General features: G+C 48.4%; 1 protein-coding gene across 1 annotated transcript; it reads left to right on the forward strand.

Annotated features, from left to right (window-relative positions):
• Positions 1–569: 569 nt before the first annotated feature.
• snrka (SNF related kinase a) lies at positions 570–22,548 on the forward strand (the record flags this gene model as incomplete). The annotated part of the gene is made up of 5 exons (XM_084444525.1): positions 570–1,158; positions 7,092–7,233; positions 12,159–12,371; positions 14,600–14,734; positions 21,015–22,548. 5 exons carry the CDS (start codon positions 570–572, stop codon positions 22,546–22,548), a joined length of 2,613 nt encoding a protein of 870 aa, XP_084300651.1.
• Between the last annotated feature and the right edge of the window lie 1,227 nt (positions 22,549–23,775).

The following is a 23,775-nucleotide window of genomic DNA, read 5'->3' on the forward strand; positions in this document are numbered from 1 at the left end:
GCAGCACATTGCGCAGTTGATATGGTAAGGTAAGACTATTTAGCTATCGTTAGCAATACTGGCGGCACAGAGCTATGGTATTAGTAGATACTGATGCCCAGGGGGATATTGCTCAATAAGCCAGCTGGCGTAAGTACATTATTGTCTTATTACAGAAATGAAATGTGTGTGTGCTGGCTAACGTTACTCCAATGCACCAGTAACATCAGGGGTTGAAGCATAACTGGAATTGTAACGTTATATTGTAACGCTATTCACCACTTGACTTGACTGAGCTCCACCTCCATGTAATTATCTTAACTTTCTAGTAGGAGGACCATAGCATGACGCATAGCTAGATCACCGCTTTCTTTCATTATGTACCTGCACCATCTAAAATGTTCTTTCAGTTTTGTTGGTTTCTTTTCCTGTATTTTTTCCAGACTGTCTCTCCCTGTGGCTTTCCAGGAAGCTGGCACCATGGGCACGGCAACAGCTACCTGGAATGTACTAAAGTGAACTAGACCCACACGACTCAGCCAACCCTTCCCCAGCCCCCAGTCCGGGGGCATTCCCCTGCCCCTGCAGCCATGGCAGGCTTCAAGCGTGGCTACGACGGCAAGATCGCCGGCCTCTACGACCTGGACAAGACGCTGGGCCGGGGCCACTTCGCCGTGGTCAAGCTGGCGCGTCACGTTTTCACCGGGGAGAAAGTGGCGGTGAAAGTCATCGACAAGACCAAGCTGGACACGGTCGCCACGGGCCACCTCTTCCAGGAGGTGCGCTGCATGAAGCTGGTACAGCATCCCAACATTGTCAGGCTGTACGAGGTGATCGACACACAGACCAAGCTCTACCTCATCCTGGAGCTGGGCGACGGGGGGGACATGTTCGACTACATCATGAAGCACGAGGACGGCCTCAGCGAGGAGCTGGCCAAGAAGTACTTTGCCCAGATCGTCCATGCAATCTCCTACTGCCACCGACTCCATGTGGTCCACCGAGACCTCAAGCCAGAGAACGTGGTGTTCTTCGAGAAGCAGGGCCTGGTGAAGCTCACAGACTTTGGCTTCAGTAACAAGTTCCAGCCAGGCAAGAAGCTGACGACCAGCTGTGGCTCTCTGGCCTACTCCGCCCCAGAGATCCTGCTAGGGGACGAATATGACGCTCCGGCTGTGGGTAAGAAAGACCGCACACAGACAGGCCTGGCCTGGTGATTATTAGAGGACTGGATTGTAAAAATTGGAGTGGAAGGTCTGGTCCTCTCTGTGTGTATTGGTGTGATGTTTTTGTGTAGGAGAAAAGCTCTTTATTTTCTTCTTTGCTCTATAGACAGGAGAGACAGGAAAGGTACAGAGAGAAGCGTAATGGGTCGAGAATCAAATCCATCTGGCATTCATTCATAGGTATATGTGAGAGATGGCAGGCACTGTGTGATCTGACATGAATTAGACCGAGATCATCCGAAAGGGGAGACAAGACAAAGTAGGGTACAGCGATTGGGGTTGGCTGTGGCCTGGTCTGAATTTTGTGCAGCGTAAGCATTCCCTAGGCCTACCTCTGAGTCATATTAATGCACATCATGTTTTCTCTCTGTCATAAATAGGCTGGTTTTCCTTTCACATAACATGACGTAAGCTACTCATGTGTCACAGTGGCAGGTCATTGCACTTTGAGGCTGACATTTTGCCATAGGTACTTTACATGGAGAAGACTACCATCATGCCATATTACCTTTATGCTGGGATGGGCAGAAGGGCATTCCCTGTGTTAACACGGGGGTTATTTTGGAGTTTAATGTTGGTGGTGACTAACCAACAGCTCCACTCTTTTTGTAGTTCTGCTCTCAGACTTAAACAAAAAAAAAGCATACTGGTTTAGAGCTTCCCTTACAATCTTACTGTCTTTGCCCTTACTCTTACACTCTTCTCACTCTCTCTCTCCCCTCTCTCCTCTCTCTCTCTCTCTCTCTCTCTCTCTCTCTCTCTCTCTCCCCTCTCTCTCTCTCTCTCTCTCCCCTCTCTCTCTCTCTCTCTCTCTCTCTCTCTCTCTCTCTTTCTCTCTCTCTCACTCCCCCCCTCTCCCCTTCTTGTCCTGATCAGTAACATGAGGCTGTCTGCATCAATCAGACCCCACTGTGTGCTTTTTGTCTCTCAACATCTGTTACTCTTCATGTGACTCTCTGGAGGAGGAATATGCGTACCAATTAGCGCCATCCTTCCCCAGACCTCTGCCACCCACAGACCTGGCATGTTTTCGCTGTGTCTGTGTTAGTGTTGAATCCTGGCTTCTCAGTGCCCGACGGCCTGTTATTCAATCTGAGCTAGTATTTTGAAAGAGATGAGATTCAGCCCTATTTGAATTTGAACGGAAAGTGACCAGAGTCCTTTATTTTTTGCTCCTGTACTGCTCTTGAGATATCCTTTAGGCCTACGTGAATGTAGTCTAAACCATGTAATATTTCTGGGAAAGGTCGTCAAGTTCTTAATTGTGTCTGAAGTAGACGTGTTCTTTCCCCTCGGAAGCTCCAGGGCCTCTGACACACAATGACATGTTGTGACAGTCCCTGTCATCGTGTTACACATGTTGCTGCCAGGGACGGCACAATTTGCAGGATCAATTGCATATTGGAGAAACGCGAGGAGAGGGCAACAGGTATCACGGAACTTGGCGTATCCTTCGTGTCAGCGTTTCGGAAGATGTCACCTCTCCTCCAGTTTTGCTCTCTCCTTTCGCACGCGCTGGCACGGAAGGCCCTTGAGATAAAAACAAGGAGCCGGGAGCACAGAGAGTATCATGCTGGCTCTCTGCGGCAATCGGACAAGATTCCCAACATAGCCTAGCCTCGCTGCACTCTCTCCTACTTATAGGGCCCACTGTAAGAACCACTCAGGTCAGCAGTGTAAGATGTCTGCCTGCCTCTACTCGGGCTGAGATTTTCACAACAGGAATTCCCACCGGGCTATGCTTGACCATGCCTAAGACGGGCATAGGAGAGAGCCCCTACTAGGGGCTTGGAGGACTGGAGTCCAGGCTGTCTGAAAGGAGAGCTGGGCCAACTGGGCCATTCTCCTGTCAGCTACTAAATGTCAAACCCTGAGCCTGGACAGGCAGCGTGGAGAGAAGTGCTAATCCTGAGACCCGTCTATGAGACCGGAGAACGGCAAGGGCACGGCAAGGAGAGGTCTGGTGTTTGCCTGTTGCAGAAATTCTAGAGAGAGAGGAAGGGAGAGAGAGAGAGAGAGGGAGGGAGAGAGAGACCTGCTGTTAAGGACCTAGAGGGAGGGAGGGAGAGAGAAGGAGGGAGAAAGGTAGAGAGAGACCTGCTGTTAAGGACCTAGAGGTAGGGAGAGGGAGGGAGGGAGGGAGGGAGGGAGAGAGAGAGACCTGATGTTAAGGACCTAGAGGGAGGGAGAGAGAGAGAAGGAGGGAGAGAGAAGGAGGGAGAGAGAAGGAGGGAGAGAGGTAGAGAGACCTGCTGTTAAGGACCTGGAAGCTGTCATCAACAGAGCCCTCTAGCAGGGCCAGTCTGGTTTCAAAGCGAATGAAGTGGGGTTGAAGTGGTCCTCTAGTTGAAAACTTATGCATGTGTCTTTGACACCAAAGTGCTGACGTGTGTGTGTTAACTAGCTCGGACCAACTCAATTGAACCTGCATTGCAGTATTTATGCTGCAGTCAAGGCCTTCTTTTTTCATCCCACGGTCAGAAGAATTCTCTGAAGAGTGTGGGTTTCTGCAGGTAGCCTTGTTACAAGAGGCAGACTACTTTGTTTCCACTCAGTCAGTAGACAAATAGATCATCAGGCCTTGTGTGCACTGCTTCCCATGGTCTGATAGGAGGGCTAAAGTGATTCTGCTTTATTTCCATGCTGGGTTGTGGCTTGTTTAACCGGCTCAGCCTCTGCATGGAAATACTTCCTTTTTGATGGTTAGGAATATATTTCTTTGACACATGTTGATTGGCATGGTGTGAAAAGAAGGCCCTGGAATGTGGTGTTTGTCCCCCAAGGACATGGACCTTCGAGGAGCCTACCCTTCCCTCCTTCCATCCTCTGACGGGAAGAGAAAGAGAAACTCACCTCACAACTCGCAGCTCTTGCATCTGAAGACGAATGCGACGCGCACAGACTGTTCCCCGCTCTTGTCTTTGCATCGACGCGGCCCGGTGACCCCCCCTCCCCGTCCTCCTGGTTCATCTTCACCCGGTCAACAAACCCCTCCAGCCCCCATCCCACCCCGCCTGATAAGCCCCAGCAGCTGTCTGCTTCCACCAACGGCAGCGTCTGATCTGTGATTTGTCAGCGCGACGCGAGGTGCAATTAGAACACCGAGCGGTCCCTCGTTGTCATGTGGCGCTGCTGAGTGCTGACCTTTCTCATCGAACGCAGGCTAGGCCACACCTGTTGGTATTTTGAACAGCATTTAGTACAGGCCTCAGCCTCAGGCTGGCGTGCAGATCAGCCCCCTGGGCCCAGGCCCTACCCCTCATGAAATTGTATCCAAATGGAACCACAGCCATATTGCTTTCACCTGGAAATCTGGCGGTGACTTGACCTGACCTTTATCTCTCGCAGGTATGAGGCTGGATTACTTGTAAACAATGAGTGAATAGGGCCCCCAGCTGTGCTCATTTGGCCTACTACTGCTAAGCTACTGCACAGTTCTGCCTTGAGGCTGACTACAGAGCATTCCCTCAACCCCATTCAGTTTTTCAGGGCACTGGCTTAATAATGAAACTAGAAATGGTGCTAGGAGAGCACAGACCTCCGCCCATGAATGCATTTTGTGGCTCTGCACGAGCTTGTGCGCGTGAGCAGGACATGTGTGGTGTTGCTGCCAGCGTTAGAAATTAAGAGTGTCCCGTTGCCCCGGGGACAATACATTTAGCACCTGGGACACTAAGATACAATGTCTGGGACAATTCTGGGACAGTAGAGAAAATAACACCTGGGACACAAAGATATGGTGTCTGGGACAATATTATTACGTTTGTGTCATGGAGTATTATATGCTATTATACAATTTTAATTGTTAGACGTTCACATTTGAAAAATGCGATGCACCGCTATGTGCTGTCATGCGCTTGACGTGCGAAAAGTCTGAGATGAAGGGGGAGGGAGAGAGGTGATAGGACAGGGAGAGTGTGTGAGGTGAGAGAGATTTCTTACTCCCCCAGTGTTGACTCCATGGTTACAGGCTTGGTGGAATATTCCTCCCATGGCTGCCAGACCAATCCATCTCCTTCCCATTCACAAATCTAGGCCATAAGCCTACTGATATAATATTGCACTTTTTGGTTACTGTTTAGGCGGAATGTTTAGTCGAAGCGAAAATCAAATATTATTTGACAGCCCTATTAGATAGATAGACAGACAGACAGATGGATCAAACGTACAAACTTTAATGATCCCCAGGACTGGACTAACATATCTATATTATATAGTCTTAACACAAAACTGTGCATTAAATATGTTAGAACTATAAATAACTGCTATAAAAACCTAGCAATAAAAAGACTAGCCAATATATTAATGAAAATGTAGGCCTACTGTACATACAGAACTTGTTCAGTTGGGTCAAGAGGAAACTTATACCGTTACTATTATTGTAATATCATTGTAATATATTATCCATTCGGTTTGTCTCCTTAAATTGGAGGAGGAGCTTCCAATCTTCAATGAGGCTCAGCCTCCAGTGTCCAAGGGACCTCAGCTGCAACTCAATTTGGGACAATAGTTGTTAAGCCTGGGACAGTTGAAAGTAGTATTCGAGACAGTTGTGGAACTCTGTGATCTTCCCATGCCGAGATATTTTGCTCTAAGGCCAAAAAATGAATGGAGGTGAACGGCCGGCCGTGTATGGGCGGCTCTGGTTCTAAGGTGGCCCATGCTACACCCCTCCACCGAGTATCATGACATTTGGTCTGGTAGTGTTTGCATAATCCTAGTCCTAATACAAAACATGAATGGAGGTGAATGGCCAGCCGTGTTCGGGCGAATGGGTTCTAAGTTGGCCCGTGGCATGCTACACCCTTCCACAGGGTTTCATGAAAATCGGTCTGGTCATCTTTGCATAATCTTGCTAACGGAGGGATGGACGGACGTAGGGACTCTGGGAAGATTCTCCTGGTGTTGTGTAGAGGGTCTCTTTCTCTCCTCGAGTATCAGGTTGCCTGAGTGCTGCTCTAACAAACTGGGGGTTTAAAGATGTTATATTCTAGTTATTTTGTATTCATTACTCAAACTCAGGGACTACTCAGCAGACAGGCTATTCCATACCGGTGTGAGTAATAGTCTGTTATGTGGGAACTGAGTTTCCTCTCAGTAGTACAGTGGAAGTAGTAGTAGCAGCAGCAGTAGTAGTAGTAGTAGTAGCAGCAGCAGTAGTAGTAGTAGTAGCAGCAGCAGCAGCAGCAGTAGTAGTAGCAGCAGCAGTAGTATTAGTAGTAGTAGTAGTAGTAGCAGCAGCAGTAGTATTATTATTATTAGTAGCAGTAGTAGTAGTAGTAGCAGCAGCAGCAGTAGTATTAGTAGCAGCAGTAGTATTAGTAGTAGCAGCAGCAGCAGCAGCAGTCTAGTAGTAGTAGTAGTAGTAGTCTATCTTTCTCTCTGTGTTAGGGGTCTGTGTAGACTGGTGCCTAGCAATGCCAGAGGGCATCTAAGATCTGTTTGGCTAGTCCTGTGGTGAAGGTTGCATTACACATACACACCATTGTGTGAGTGTGAGAGAGAGACAGAGAGAGAGAGACTGTAGTAGAGTCGACATGGCTCAGTTGCTCTGTATAGTGACAGGTTGGCCCTCAGGGACGTACGCACACACATGCACACACACACGCATGCACGCACGCACACACACACACACACACACACACACACACACACACACACACACACACACACACACACACACACACACACACACTGATTTTGTCTGGCCAGCCTGAGCTGACAGAAGTGACAGAAGAGGATTGCACAAAGTGCTCTGGGACTGGAGATGGTTTTTAACATGGCTGTTACAGATTGATGTTTACATTCCCTCTCTCTCACTCTCACTGCCTGCTCTCTCTCTTTGTCTCTCCCTCTCTCCCTCCCTCCCCCTATCTGTCCTGGTAGATATCTGGAGTCTGGGGGTGATCCTCTTCATGTTGGTGTGTGGACAGCCTCCCTTCCAGGAGGCCAATGACAGCGAGACCCTCACCATGATCATGGACTGTAAATACACCGTGCCTGCCCATGTCTCCAACGCCTGCAAAGAGTAAGTCTAACACACTGCCAAACACACACACACGCACACAGTCGCATGTAGGGAGTGTATTCCAGCCGTCTAACTCATCGCGGTCTCTTTTCCGGTGTGCAGCAGAGTTTAAGACCTGCAGTGGAGCCCTGTGTGCTTAGCCAGTGTTTGACTGATGGTTGTTATTCCTCCTCCTTCGCCCCTCGAACGCCTCCTCCCCTTCCTCCGCTCCCCTGTTTATATGGGTGTCCTTCCTCCATCCCTCCACCGCCTGTCTTCGGACGTCTTGACTCAATCTCCCAGTCAAATGAAATGAAGGCTCGCTCACTGCTAGCTAGCTGGCCGGCTGGGCATGGCTAAGCTAACTCTGAATGTAATTGAATCCGCCACTCGTTTTTTTTTTTTGCCGTGACGACGCTCTAATTGGAACATTGTATCTAGCTCGTTTCCGTATGACTGGGCAAGCGGAGAGTCGGAGTAGGAGGCCGCTATCCTCTGTGGACTCACTCTGCCCGTCTCAGTCTGGCGGTGTTGCTCAGAGCTAAAGCAGCAATATGGCGAGAGAGCTTGATGCAATACACATGCAACAATTGTCTGATACAGGCCCGACGTGTTTGGCATCTTGTATCTTTGTGACAGACCAGAACCTTTTGAGAGAGAGACACCCGTTCTATAGGAGAAGACTTAAGAGTGTCTGAGGAGAGAGATGGGAGATGACTGTAGTAGTACCTTCCTCAACCAGGAAGTGAACTGTCATGTCCAGTCTGTCATACGCCCTCTGCCCATCTACCTTATTAATGACCGTGTCCATGAGTGATATTGTTCCCTTGACTCTGAGGAAAAAGCTGCGGGCTTTGGAGGCAGGCTTGATACTGAACCAAAGAACTGCTGGTGCTGGGTCGGATAACTGACCATAATGAGGCCAGCATCAAAAACCAGTTGGAGACACTCCCTGCTGACTAATGAACAGCTAGCCAGGCTGTTAGTTGCACTAATTGGTTGTTGGCAAGTGTTTGACCTTTCCCGGTGTGATGATGATGATAATGATGCCCCCTGGAGAGGGCGAGAGGCCAGGTCTCTCTTTTTATTAGGACTGGTATCATTGGCTCATAGCGTTGGCACTACTCACCAGGCATGAGGCTGTATACGACCCCAGGCTTCTAGGTTCGAGGGACCAGGGAGGCTGTAACCGGACGCAGGATGAGCGTGAAGATATAACCTGACGCGCGCCAGATGGTCTGTTTCACTCAGCCATCTGGGAAAGCTTAGTGGGAAACTGTTTGGAAATGGGCAGGCACTTTCAAAACTACTTCGCATTTGATTGGATAAACCATACAGTATGTGTATCACCGTCTATCGCGGTTAAATCAAATTCTTACCGAAGCCAGTCGGAGAATTGCGAAAATGTGTTTTCCGCATAGGAAAACCTTCAGTGTCAAAGCCACACATTTCTGTCAATGAAGATAACTGATGCTATAACAGCATCTACGCTAATCTTGCCATTGTTGTTTTAGAACGAACAGTTGCTTCTCGCTGTCGTCACCCGGAGACCACACCCGGCGTACAGTAGCTGCTATGTAGTATTTCCTCAAAGAACGCTGATTGGCCGATCGTTTTCTGCAAACGGATCTCTCTGGAGCTTTTCCAGACTGATGAGTGGAGTGAAACAACGTGAGCTCGCGAGATCAGGGTGGTCTTACAAGGCTAGTGAAGATGCCTGCAGATGCATAGATACTGAGGGTGTTTTCTCATAGTTCTCTTTAAAGAACCAAATGATCTCTTTCTGGAATAAAAATAAAGACAAATTAATAACAATAAATGTGGAGATGACGATGATTTCTCCAATTGAATAGTAAGGACAAATGCAGGACTTTCTCTGTCCCATGATCAAGGGACACAGACTGTCATTCTCAAATGTCTTGCACCTGCATTATTGAGCCACATTGCACAAAAGGATTCTGAAAAAGGGGTGCAGTAGATGACTCTTCACTTCAGACCATAAAAGTGACTTCAGATTTGTTTTGGGAGCTCTCCAGTGTTTTGTCACATGAGCTGTGTATGGCAAGCAGGCCAAACACGTAATGCAAAAAGCGATCGTAAATAACAAGTGAGCCGGGAGCACTTGGTGTTCACACCGAGCAGATGAAGCGAAGCATAGCGTGAACTCAGACCAGCTCCCGATTCAGATGGGCCCCGAGTTCACAAACATTCACAATCGCACGTGTGCAAAAAACTCTAGCAAACCTCTCTTGAGTTCACTTTAAAGGGCTGAAATGGACCGAGTGTGATAACACCCTACGTAGATAGGCTACCGCTACAACAACCACCCCGCCCCCCCAAAGCACGAGCAGCCGTCTTCTCCCTGCAGATAAACAGTCCACCTGGGATATTAGAGCTGGAGCGCCAGATAAGCGACCCTTTCCTCATTACAATGTCCTCGCTCTCCCGTCTAGCTGTGCCCAAACCCATCTACTCCCCACCGCTCGTTCCTCCTCACTCTTCATCCGTCCCCCGTTTCTGTTTGTCATTCATGATGAGAATAAATATGCCTACATTTTTCGGGATCCGATTCAAAACTAGTCTTTAAGCCAGCGTGACATGGGATTGGGGGGGATATGCTCTCGTTTTGAGACAATGACATGGGGACTGAACACTGTGTACTTTCCTGTCTTGTTTCCTGTCTTGATGGTCTGATTCTCTGGGGGCTTCCTGTAGTTATAAACTAAAAGTGCTGTCCTCTTACAGCTGTTCGGAAGAGGGTTCCATTTTTTAATGCCTGCAGGAGATTGAAGTACAAGGTTTAGAAAAAGACAGACATCCAACTTTGTATCTTTGCTTTTGTATCTATTTAACACTCTACCACATGCATTGTCCACTCTCTTTCTTCCTCTCTCTCCCTCTCTCTCTCCCTCCCTCCCTCTCTGCCAGCTGTTTCAGTATGAGAACCGAGATGTGCAGGAGAAGATCCAGCAACGTTCTGAGCTACTATAAATATCCCCCTAGCAGCTTCCTGACACGGTCCCCAGAGACAGCAGAGAGAGAGGGAGAGATGAGGCAGGAATAGGCAGAAACACACACACACACACACAAACATGCACACAGGCAGGAATGAGAAGGGAAGTGGTACTGTTATGGGTGGACATTATAGGTATGAAACTGGCATGGGAGGAATGAGCTGAGTTTTGGACAGTAGGGCAGCTGCACAGAGAATGTGCAGGGAAGTAGTAAGATATGGAGGATGCACACACTCACACGTGTACACACACACACAAACACACACACACACTTATCTGGTCTTCTACTGGCATCCTCGATGTCTTACTACTTCCCTGCACATTATTTGTGCTCTGCAGCTGCTCTACTGTCCAGAACTCAGCTCATTATTCTCAACCCACTTTCATATGTCCACCCATAACCGTAACACTTCCCTCCTCATTCTTGCCTGTGTGCATGTGTGTGCATGTGTGTGCATGTGTCAGTGTGTGTTTTTTTTAAACATTTGGTCACGCTTTCAGTCAGGGTGATGAGTAGAAAGGGAAGTTGTGTGTGTGTGTGTTTGTGTGTGTGTGTGTGGGGGGGTATTAAATCAGAGGAGTGGTGTGTTATCAGGAGGCTGCCAGTTTTCTGCTGGGGGTCCCTAGAGAGACCAGCTTTCACTAAGCCCCCTCCCAGAGCCCACTGATTGATGGACGCTAACACTACACTAGCTCAGGCTGGACCCTCTACTCAGGAACCTAGCTTGCTAGCCTGATATAGCTAGTGGATGGAACTATTCTAAGATGGCCTAGTGTGTTGGCTGTAGCTATGCTATGCTAGCTACAGTATTGAGCCCGGTGTCTTGGGTCTAATTTGCTAGCTAGACTAACTCCTAACTGGACCCTCTACCCAGGAACCAAGCTAGCTAGCCTGCTGATTTGGATGGAACGGATGGAGATAAGCTAAAGCTAGCACATGTTGTGTGCTGTGTGGATATTGATGGACTCCAAGGAAGGTGGAGTTCTGATTCTGATCGTGGAATCTAGCTAGCTAGCAGGCTGATGTACAGTAGTGGATGGGGCAAGGCTAACCACTTGTTGTGTTAGATGGATATAACTATGTACAAATTATGCCTAGGCATAGGCTAATCATTTTGCATCATAGCTAGCAATAGCAGTTCAAGGCAGACAGGGCTGATTGCCTTTATGGTAATGTGTCTCTTTGTGACATAATCCGTGTGTTCTGTCTTGATGTAAAGGTGTAAAGGCCTATATGCTCTAAACACATCACACACTAATATACTAATATACTAGGCCTTTTATCAGGAGTGCATCGGGCTGTCTGTCCTTTTATGGGAATAATATCTCAGAGATTTTCCCAGATAGCTTTGGACTGGCCTTTGATACATTTTGGTTTAGATTAGATTAGTCTCTCCACCAGATTTTACAGCCTGCATAATCATATTAAAGGTCATAATAGACAAGATTTTTATGTAGAAAAAAAAATATATACAAAAATTATACATCCACAGAGGTTTTAGAAAGGTGCAGAATAAAACGGCCTTTCCCCACCAAAACATTATTGAGTCTGAATTCATCAATTTAAGAAATGTTGAGGGGTTGGACAAGGACGTCCCGTTTTGTACTCTGTCCGGTTTGGCGCGCCTCCAACAGGGCTCGTGAGCCAGCAGTACCATTGCACCTTCAAAGTGCAATCTGGGTTTCTGCCCCAGCAGGGGGGCGGCGCGGGGCTCAGAGAGAGAGAGAGCGATACCGAGCTGAAAGGCTTTAGAGTCGGACTACCGTCACTGTGGGAGCGGGATTCTAACACTTTCACTCTGCCGCGTCTCTCTTCCCTTCCTTCCACCCCCCCTCCCCTTGTCCTCATCCCTCCATCCCCTTCTTTCACCCCCCCCCTTCAACTACCTCCCCCCTACCTCCCTCAACCCCCCCCCCCCCACCCCCCCACAGTCTGATAGACCGGATGCTGCAGCGGGACCCTAAGGGACGAGCGTCCCTGGAGGAGATCGAGGGCCACGCGTGGCTCCAGGGGGTGGACCCTTCCCCCGCCACCAAGTTCAACACGCCCCTGGTGTCCCACAAGAACCTGTCGGAGGAGGAGCACAACAGCATCATCCAGCGCATGGTCCTGGGGGACATCGCCGACCGAGAGGCCATAGTGGAGTAAGTCATGCAACAGATATGCATCTGACAAAGGCTGCAGGCTCACCTGCCCAATCATTAACTCCCTTCACATTCAGACACGCATACACACACACAGACAAACACACACAGACACGCACACACACGCTTTGATATTATTTACACCTAAATGTGTCAGACATGAATCAGAGGATCGTGACTAGTCCGTCTCTTCCTCTGCTAGTCTGAGTGGCGCGGCTTCTAGTAACCCGCCCAACCAGTTAGCGTTGTTCTGCACTGCGCTGTTCTGCACTGCGCCTGTGAAGGAGGCTTGGGACACAGGTGTCACAGTGGACCCTAGTCTACCCAGAGCTGCCTGTAATGCATGTGATGCTCTTGCGAAGTGAGGTGTTAGAGAGAGAGAGAGGGAGAGGGAGAGAGAGTGTGTGTGCGTTCGTTGATCTCAGTGTGTTCCTATCACTCTCATCTTCGCCTCCTGTTTCCATTCCCAGGCTGCAGTGCTATGCCTCTGAGCCCTCTCTCAGAAAAATACATCAGATCCTGTGTGTGTGTGCGCTCGCTCACACGCATGTGTGCGCACGCCTGTGTCTGTGCATATATGTGTGTGTGTGCTAGCCTCTGCTAGCCTCTGCGCCTACACCTGCGTAGGTGTGTGTGTGTGTGTGCGTACAACTTCTCCCGCGCTCTTGTGAATCTCAAGCGAGCCCAGGAGCAGAAGTGAGCGGAGTGTTAAATTGAGCGTTTGCAATTGAACGGCCGCGTCTGAATGTGAATCGTGTCTGTGATAGGGGAACACGTGAGGAGTATGGTGCCGTAGGCGTGGTTCACAGCCAGACATGCCCCCCTCCTCAGGCTGAAGTCATGTCCTCTCTATAAAGCCAGCTAGGCGGAATGGCAACCCTTCCTAGTTGGCTTTTGAGTCGGAATTCATCGGGCTGCGAACCTCCATGGATTTTTTTCCTAAGCAAGTACGCGTCAGACTTTTGCGCTGTGTATGTCTATGAATTACGATCAGGTCTGATTTCTCTAGTCAGAAGCCAGAGGATTTGACAAACAAGTTAATTGACCCCCTTACAGTCATTCAGGTGATAACGACACTAACACATGCACACATTAGTGCACTTACACACGCTCACTAGCACTGTACTAGCACATACACGTACCCGTTCTTGCAAGGCTGACAATTGAGGAGTTAATTTGTTGCTTCATTAACTTGTCTAGCTAATCCCACTGGCTGCTGGGAAGTCTCCTCTCCCAGAGGGATTAGAGGTCATCTCAGGATCAGAGCCTCAAATTCAGGGTCTGTGTGTGTGTTTGTGTGTGTGTCTATGTGTGTCTGTGACTGTGTGTGTGTGCGTGTGTGTGTGCGCGCGTGCATGTGTGTGTAAGATGCTGGATGGTTGTAGATTGCTGCCGAGTCACTGAACATGAACTGAAACACTGCTGGTAAAAACAGCAGGACTAGAACTGAAACCACTGCCTCTGCCAAGTGTTAGAGAGACACGCCTTTAGTGGGCAGCGGATTGAATGCGGATGATTGTTTTTCATAGTTGATGAGTCTGTTGGGAACAAATGATCATGCGTCCATCCAGCTCACCTCCACCCGCCTAGTCTGGAGGAAATATCCTCACCTCCTGGTGTTCAACAACGCACATCGACACACAGCTGCCGTCTGGGGGTTGGAAGGTCCCCAGTTCGATCCCAGCTCCCCAAATAGCTCACGAGTGTCACGGCGGCACAGTACTTGGCACTGTCGCCTCACGGCAAGAAGGTCCTGGGTTCAATTCCCGCTTGGGAATGATGCCGATACTGGGGATGTTCTCCTGGGTCTTTCTGTGCGGAGTTTGCACGTTCTCCAAGTGTTCGTAAGGGTCCCCTCCTAGGAAGCCCATACGAAAACCATCAGATGCTCTTCAGTCCTGTCCCTGACCAGGACTTGGACTGAGCACTCGGACTCGGTCCCCGGGCGCCACTGATGAGGCCGCCTGACGTCCCCCCCTGGAGGAGGACAGCTTGGATGGCATAAATGCAGAGGACAGATTCCCGTCCCGTAGACCGTCGACACCTGGAAGTTGTGTGCGTGTGTGCGTTCGGCGTGCGTGCGTGCGTGCGCTGTGTCGCCGCTCACTTTTGTGCTCCACTTACCGTCTGGCAGACTAAAGACCCCCTGAGGTCCTGTAATTATTAATTATAGAACTGGGGTGAAATGGTCCTTTAACTCCCCCCCCTCTGCCACGTTACCGCCACAGAGCCCTGGAGACCAACAAGTACAACCACATCACCGCCACCTACTTCCTGCTGGCCGAGAGGATCCTGAGAGAGAAGCAGGAGAAGGAGGTCCAGACACGCTCCTCCAGCCCCAGCAACATCAAGGCCCACTTCAGGTAACACACACACATATACATAGGCGCACGCACACACACGCACATATACACAGCTGCACACATGCATGCACACACACTCACGCACACGTGCGCGCACACACAGGTGCATGCACACACACTCACGCACACACGCATACACACACACACACATGCACAGGCAACGCAGACATTCACGTACGCTTAACTGACTGTAGTACACACAAACACTACACAACCTCGGGTAACCTAAACAAACGCCCAATCTTGACAGCCATTAGCCACTTGAAATAAACATGCCTTATGTGTCCTTGGCCATCATGATCCTGTCCTCATTCCTTCTGTAGAGCCATTCAGATAGGGGATTTACCTCCCTTTGATGGAGAATTACCAGTCATTATCATCATGATTATCGTTCAGTTATGCCACGGGCAGAAGTAGGTTCACATGGTCATTGACCTCTCATGCTCTGGCAGTTTTAGTGCTGCTGGGTGTCTGCACTGGCATCTGGAAAATCCATACATACACACACGTGCATACACACACGTGCATACACACACGCACACATACACACGCACACATACACACACACATACACACACACACACACAAACACACACTTGTGTGCTTATACACACAGACACACGCACACACACACACTCACCACAGGCACACAGTTACACACACGGCCTGTTTGGTCTCTCGCCAGCTATCCCCAGTTGTGTGATTCCTCGGTGCCAGATGACAAATGTGTTTAAAGGGTGCGGGAGGTAATTGGTTGTGAGTGACCTAGAAACTGGTAGAGGGAGAGGGAGGGAGGGAGGGAGGGAGAGGGAGGGAGGGAGCGCCTCTGCTGGGGAGACAGGCTGCAGTCTGAAAGCTGCTTAGGACTTACAGTGCATCCAGAAAGTACTCACACCCCTTCCCTTTTTCCACATTTAGTTATTTTACAGCCTTATTCCAAAATATATTTCAAAAAAAAAAAGAAAATATCACATAAGTATTCACTCAGGAAAAAACATCCTGTTTCCACTCATCATCGTTGTGATGTTTCTACAACTTGATTGGAGTCCACCTGTTGTAAACTCAATTAATTGGACATGATTTGGAAAGTGACCCTGTCAATATACCGTCCCAAAGTTGACAGTGCATGTCAGAGTAGAAACCAAGCCCTGAAGTCAAAGGAATTGTCTTTAGACCTCTGAGGCAGGATTGTATCGACACACAGATCTGGGGAATGGTACAAAAACATTTCTGCAGCATTGAAGGTCCTAAAGAGCACAGTGGTCTCCATCATTTGTAAATGGAAGACGTTTGGACTTCTCCTAGAGCTGGCCCCTGGCCAAACTGAGTAATCAGGGAAGAAAGGCCTTGGTCAGGGAGGTAACCAAAAACTTGATGGTCACTGACAGAGCTCCAGTGTTCTTCTGTGACAATGGGAGAACCTTCCAGAAGGACAACCATCTCTGCAGCACTCCACCAATCAGGCCTTTATGGTAGTGGCCAGAAGGCACCAGACTCTCAAACCATGAGAAACACGATTGTCTGGTCTGCTGAAACCAAGATTGAACTCTTTGGCCTAAATGCCAAGCATCACGTCTGGAGGAAACCAGGCACTGCTCACCACCTGGCTAATGCCATCCTTACGATGAAGTATGGTGGTGGAAGCATCATGCTGTGGGGATGTTTTTCAGGGGATGTGGCAGGAACTACTGTAGGAGACTAGTAAGGATAGAGGGAAAGATTAACAGAGCAAAATAAAGAGAGATCCTTGATGAAAACCTGCTCCAGAGCACTCAGGACCTCAGACTGGGGCGAAGGTTTACCTTCCAACGGGGCAACGACCCTAAGCACACAGCCAATACAATGAAGGAGTGGCTTTGGGACAAGTCTCTGAATGTCCTTGAGTGGCCCAGCCCAGACTTGGACCCGACTGAACATCTCTGGAGAGATCTCAAAATGGCTGTGCAGCGATGCTCCCCATGTAACCTGACAGAGCTTGAGAGGATCTGCAGAGAAGACTGGGAGAAATACCCCAAATACAGGTGTGCCAAGCTTGTAGCGTCATACAGTACCCAAGAAGACTTGAGGCTGTAATCGCTGCCAAAGGTGCCTCAACAACGTACTGAGTAAAGGGTCTGAATACTCACAATGCACATGTGATATATATATATTTAAATACAAAATTACAATATATATATTTTTTTTTAAATACAAAAAGCAGAACAGCCTGGCCTACACTTTCTCTCCAGTCTCCCAGCCATGAGGACCTGGGATCTGCTTCTTGTTAAAGGGATATTACACTTCCAAAGCAAACCAGAATATCTGTGGCTTTCATACTTTGGGAGAGAATATACTAGTAAAGCAGGAAAACAAAAAAGAATGTGCTTCAACACTGGAAATAAAACTTTTTGTCAAGGGTAGGGTAGCATACATAGGGTTGCAAAGGGGCGGTCATTTTTCGGTACATTTCCAGAAACTTTCTGGAAATTTTCCCTGGAAAGTTAAACTAAGGGAATTTAGGAAATGTTGACCTGTTTTGTAGCCTATAACAGCTTTTTTCAGCTTTTTATTTTGTTTTCAGCTTTTTATTTTATATACTTATTTTAGGATTATTTTAGGATTTTATCCTGTTTTCATTCAATTTGGTAGCCAATTGACCCTGACCTAGTGTCCAGTTACCCCTACTAACTGTTGAGGACTCGTCACACAACCCAGGCGGTTGGCAATGTGAAAGGGAGAGACACCTCCTTGACTATCTCAGCTCACAACCGTAATTCCAACACCAGACAGGGTTGCTGTTGTGTGACAAACTCTCAAGCCAAGATTTAACTAACCACCCTCGGGCAGCGGTGGCCCAATAGGCCACTCTGGGATCTGGCCATACTCGGATCTGGTGAGACCACCGGTTCCCGGTGGGCAGCTGCACCGGAACACAATGCATTAGACTGCTACACCACCGCAGACCCCTATAACAGGGAACTTAAATGTAGCCTAGTTGGGGAAAAAACATAAAATGCAATTCTAGATCTTGCAGCATGATTTTGGTTAAAACAACCTGATTTAATGCAAATTCAGTTGAATTTCAGCCCTGTACTGTGCATTGATCTATCACATGTGCAGTACATTTTTCCATCACATGCACAGCTAATTCCTAGCATCATGCACACTCAGAGGGCTCTAGAATCCATTAAAGTTCTACTCGCATAAATTAAGCATAAAATGTCATTTTTAAAATCTTGATTAGAAACGTTTATGACACGGTAAATACAGTTGATATAAATAACCCCCAAATTCCCAGTTTATTCTTGTTAATTCCCATGGAAAGTTTCCAACTTTGAATATTCCCAGAATTTTGCAACCCTAAGCATGAAAACATTGCCTTTAAACATATTGAGCTCATGGCAGCCATAGAAACACGACTGCTAGCTAATGCCTTCCCCTCGCCTTCTGTCTGTCTGACTATCTCTGTTTGATCTGTCGGATATTGTCTGTCGGATATTTCTGTACCATACCTGACTCAGAGCTTCAGCAGGTAGATTACATAGGGGTCTGAGGTTGTCTGAGGTTGTCTGAGGTGTGTGTGTGTGTGTGTGTGTGTGTGTGTGTGTGTGTGTGTGTGTGTGTGTGTGTGTGTGTGTGTGTGTGTGTGTGTGTGTGTGTGTGTGTGTGTGTGTGTGTGTGTGTGTGTGTGTGTGTGTGTGTGTGTGTGTGTGTGTGTGTGTGTGTGTGAGAGAAAATGGATCTGCTATGTAACAAAGCCTGTTTGTGTGTCTGAGATATTCTAATGTGGCTAAGCCTTTGAAAGCCCAGCTAAATTAAATTGGATGGGAGTTCAGATGCACAGTGCCCTGAGGCAGAATCTGTGTGTGTATAGTGTGTGTCTGCATGTGTGTTCAACTAACAAGTGGACTACCATGGGATTAATCTGTTATTACTGCCGCAGCCGTAGTGGCTGTGGCGTGGAGAGAGAATCATTCCACGGTGTTTGTTTTCAGCTCTGCCCACGTCAACAGGAAGATTCATTCCAGTTCAGCAGTTCAGAATTACAAATAAACCCCATCTTTTCTTCAAATATCAACCCCACTGAACTATGACATTTTCTCATCCGTCTCTGCGCTATATCATCTCAGTGCAGTGTTACCTACCTCGACGTCTACCTTGTCATCAGCTAATATAATGATGTCAGCCATCATTATACCAACTAACATTCAGAATCCCATATTCCAAGCTCACCGGTTTAATCGGCTTTGTGAACCAGATTTTCTGTTCTATCTCAGAGTATCAGTCTTTTAGGTATTTTACTGAGTGAAAGGAGTATGAGGATTATGGTTGTCAACATGAACGTGGTGATGAGGCAGGTTATTTTGCGGCACAATTCTTCGAAAGTGGAAATCTGAAATTCTTAATTATGATAACACACAGACCTTTTGAATTATTCGGGCAAATATTCAACCTCTGAATAAAGTCTTGCCTGGATTACGGAATGTATTTTCCTAACACTTTACATTAAGGTCCTCTTATTAAGTACAGTGTATATAGTCTGAACGTGTTTATAATGCTATTATTAACACTTATAAGGGTCAGTGACAAGGGTGGGAAAGATGAAAAAAAAAGGGGGAAATACTGTTTTAAAAGCATGCATCAGGTGTTTTAATATGTGGATTTTGTATTTATGTTGGTTTTATGTCATTTGAAATTACATTTGCACTTTTTTTTTTCAAAAAGTAAGACCAAATGCGCCTGAAAATGTGAAGTGGTGTAACCAGAGAAAAGTGGTAAATATTCAATATTTTATCAACCTAGAGTGTATGTAGGTGTGCTCATAATAATAATAAATTGCAACATGTTACCTAAGAATAGATTTTATCAGGGTGATCTCAATTTTCAATATTTCTCCAGTTTTGCAACATCGAGTGGGTCATATGGTATGCTGAAAACACCTTGGTTTTTGTTATAATCTATGGAAATGTATGTCAAAATGGCTAAAAACATGTTGTTACACTACAGTAGAATATAATGCTTAGATAGGAATAGGAATATAATTAATATTTCTTTATAATTTCATATTTTCATGAACAAACGCTGGTTGCACCATTTGACACAACCCAGTGTCAATTGGTGTAACCATCCACATTTACCACATTTATTATATTGTATTAATGATGAAATGGCAGACAAGCATCTGACTTATTAGGCAGGCCATCTCTGAGTCTCAACACAACATAGCCTACATGTTATTTGGCCAGACATTCTATGATGTAAATGACAATACCCCTTTACTTGGAAAATAAATAAAACAGACTAATAAACTAAACATTTCTTCTTAAGATGGCTAGTTGTCCTTGTGCTGCATCATAAAATATTGGCCCTTGCCTAAAATAGCATCAAACAGAAAGACTTATAATAGGAATCATATTTGAGTCAAACTGGTTACACCATTTGACATTTACTTTAAAAATCAAATTTGTCAGGCATTTACATGGACACCCATGAAAGCTGATAAACCATGAAATATGATAAAGATCAATAATCAATGTTTTTCACTGGTTACACCATTTTCCACTGGTTACACCATTTGACATGTAAACCTAATCATACCTGACCATACCCTAAAATGTCAAATTATCTCAATATTTCTAAGAGAGTTACTAACCTTGACATGCAACCATGAAGAGCAGAGAGGGGTCCTTCTCTGTGATACATTTCCCACCAAAATTGTCTTTTTGTAAAGAAGAAAAAACTCCTTATATGGTGGTTACACCATCTAGACACTTATGTAAGTTGACCTGACATGATTCCCTGGATTATTTATAATATCCAGAACAACATAGTTCCACTTCTTTTATTAACTTTAAAATAGTTCTTATGTAAGATTATGCAAAATTAGTTTATATGTTTGTTTTTTTTAGACTTTCAGCTCTTTTGAGCAATTTGAATTTTTCTGTACTCAGTTTTTATGGTTACACCACTTAGACATTTTTGCAATTTTTACTCAATTATTCTCTCGAAATGAATTAAAACCACAACTTTTTAGGGCAGGTTGTCAGAAAAGAATGTATGCAAGTTATCCTTAAGTTTATTTTAAATTTTTAACCTAAAAATGTCAACTTAACCAAAGGGACACAAAAAAACAAGCGTCACGTCTTTGACCCATAAATGGCTTCATTAACACTTTAATGTTAATCATCTTATAAGGACCTTATTACCTACTGTATTAACTTATGCTTAATAAGAGGACCTTAATATAACGTCTTACCTATATGTTCGCTGATCTCTCTCCTCTGCTCTCCTCCCTCGGCAGGCAGTCGTGGCCCACTAAGATTGACATGCACCAGGACATCGAGGACAGCCTGGCTGCGTCCTCCATCTCCCACGCCGGAGGGCCCCAGTCTCCGGCCCGCAGCACTGAGAACCTGCTCAATGGCCACCGGAGCAAGGGCCTGCTGGAGCTGGGCCGCCGGGAGGAGGAGCCTCAGGGGGGCCCGGCCTCGGGGTCCGCCGTCGGGGGCTTCAGGGCGGGGCCCTCCAGCTCCGCCTCCAGCTCCGGCTCCACCTCGGCCAAGCAGCGCACCTGCCTGTTCCGGGTGGAGGAGGACGAGGAGGAGGAGGAGGAGCAGGAGCCCGCCCCCCTGCCCGCCCAGGTCGTCCTGCGCCGCAAGCCGCCCTCCATCACCAGCCGCCTCACCTCGCGGAAGAGCGCGCCCGTCCTCAACCAGATCTTCGAGGAGGAGGGCGAGTCGGACGACGACTTCGATCTGGAGGAGGGGCTGCCGCCCAAGCTGAGCCGGCTGAAGATGAACATGGCGGCTGCGGGGGGCTCGGCCTCGTCCTCCCCGGGCAGCAGCCAGAAGCGCTACCACCGCCGCAAGTCGCAGGGCCGCGGCTCCTCCTGCTCCAGCTCGGAGACCAGCGACGACGACTCGGAGAGCCACCGCCGCCGCCTGGACAAGGACGGGGGCTTCGGCTACAGCTGGAACCGCCGCGACAGCAGCGAGGGTCCGCCCGGGAGCTCGGGGGGCAACGGCGGGGGCAGCAGTGGAGGGGGGCAGGGCAAACCCCCCGGGGAGGGCAGCTCCGGGCCGGACAGGGGGAGCCCTCCGGGAGGAGGCGGCGGGGGAGGAGGAGGAGGAGGAGGAGGGAGCGGAGGAGGAGGAGGGGGAGGGGGGGGTAAGGGACAAGGAAGCCCCTCCAGCTGCTCCAACGGCAGCTCGAAGCACTCATCGTCGGGTTCCGGCGGTGGGTCGTGCCGGTCAGGGAGGGGGGCGCCGGTGGGCCGCAGCGCCGGGGAGCTGGTGGAGAGTCTGAAGCTGATGAGCCTGTGTCTCAGCTCCCAGCTGCAGCAGCACAGACGGCCCGGCCGGGCGACGTCCTCGTGGAAGATGTGCGTCGGCTCCACCGGGAGCCTGGACGCCCTTGCGCCGCCCGCCGCCGCCACGGCCCTCGGCAGCCCCGGAGGCTTCCCGGGCCGCAGGGCTGCCTCCCTGGGCTGCCTGGGAGGCTCCTCAGACTCGAACGCCGCCCCCGCGGAACACGCGGGGCGCTACAGCGCCGACCGGCGAGCCGCCTGCAAGGGCCACCTGGGGGGCTACATGGACCCCGACGCATCCTCCGTGGAGCGTCTGGGCGGCTCGTTCTCGGACTCCAAGGCCCCGCCCCCTGTTGGCCGCCCGGCCGCGCGCCAGGCCAGGGAGGGTGGCGGCGGCAGCATGAGGCTGAAGAACGGCCTGCTCCAGCTACCTCTGTGCGAGAAGACCATCTCTGTGAATATCCGGCGCAGCTCCAGGGAGGGCCTCCTCTGTGCCTCCACTCAGGCCAGCTGTTGTCAGGTCATATAGTCCCACCCCCCCTCACCACCACCACCATATCCCAGGTCATATGACCAAGCTCCTCCCTTTCCTCAAACCCCAAATCATGAGTCCAGCAACTCACCCCTCCCCGGTCACAGCTGTAGCAGATGTCTTCGGACCTCACTGCACCTCACCATCACACCTGCCTTCTGCTGTTGACTTCCTCCTCACTAGGTTGGGCTGACTGTCTGTCTGTCTGTCTGTCCGTCCATCTGTGTTGGATAGTGGTTCTCTTCATTAGGATCCATGAGGTGCATGCTGCTACAGAGGTTCTTTGTTGTTTTTTTTATTTTTATATACATGTTACTTTCACTTTGGCCTTTTGCACACCCCTGAAACGAGTAGCGCTGAAGGATATTCCTAGATGAGCGGCAAGGGAGGGGGGGCGAAAGGGAACGAACGTTAGATTTTACAGCTGTGTTCAGGAGAAATAAAGAAAAGACCAAACTTCAACAGTGGATAGTACTAAACAGCATTTTAGCTGAAAGGGCAAGCACTTAAATCAGGCTGAAAGTCTATTAAAATCAAGCCCTTGGCGTTGCTACCCATCCGCAGTGACCCATGTATGGGGCACCTGAGAGTGACATATTTAGGAGATGGCAGGGCCAGGAATGACCATAGATGGGCCTGGTGTGTGCTCCGAACCATCTAGTAGTACCAACACACTAGGAAGAGGAGCTCCTCCCAGCTGCCTGGAGGCCCGCCCCCAGTCTTAAACCCAGCCACCAGTGGTAACATGCTGATGTGGAGAGATATGAATATGTTTGAGTGACCTCATTTTTTATGTTTTGTTTTTTGTTTTTTTTACAGCGACGACACGACTACTGTCTGCAAGGTGCTTTTATGACTCCAAAATTGCACACCAGACAATCCGTTTTATGTGTGTTTTTGTTTTTAAACGTCTATATATATTGATGAAATTAAAGATTGATTTTGAATGGCCGTACAGCTCTCACTGAATTGATTCGCAGGTCACAGCAATTACTGAACCACGTACCAACCCATAAAGAAGAGCTTACCGAGACCCACAAGCTTAGTTACTGAGTATACAGGAAAACTCCTTCATCCATGGGGCTTATTCCTCTCCCACTCCTCCCTGGCAGCAAAGCTCACCAGTACAGCTAGAATGAGAATGATACTCGCCAAGGAGCAGGTTACTGTCCATCCATACACTGTAGACAGCAGAGAGGGCACGGCGTGCAGAAGGTCAGCATG

This window comes from Borostomias antarcticus, assembly GCF_949987555.1.
Source record: "Borostomias antarcticus genome assembly, chromosome: 10".
NCBI classification, from domain to species: Eukaryota; Metazoa; Chordata; class Actinopteri; order Stomiiformes; family Stomiidae; genus Borostomias; species Borostomias antarcticus.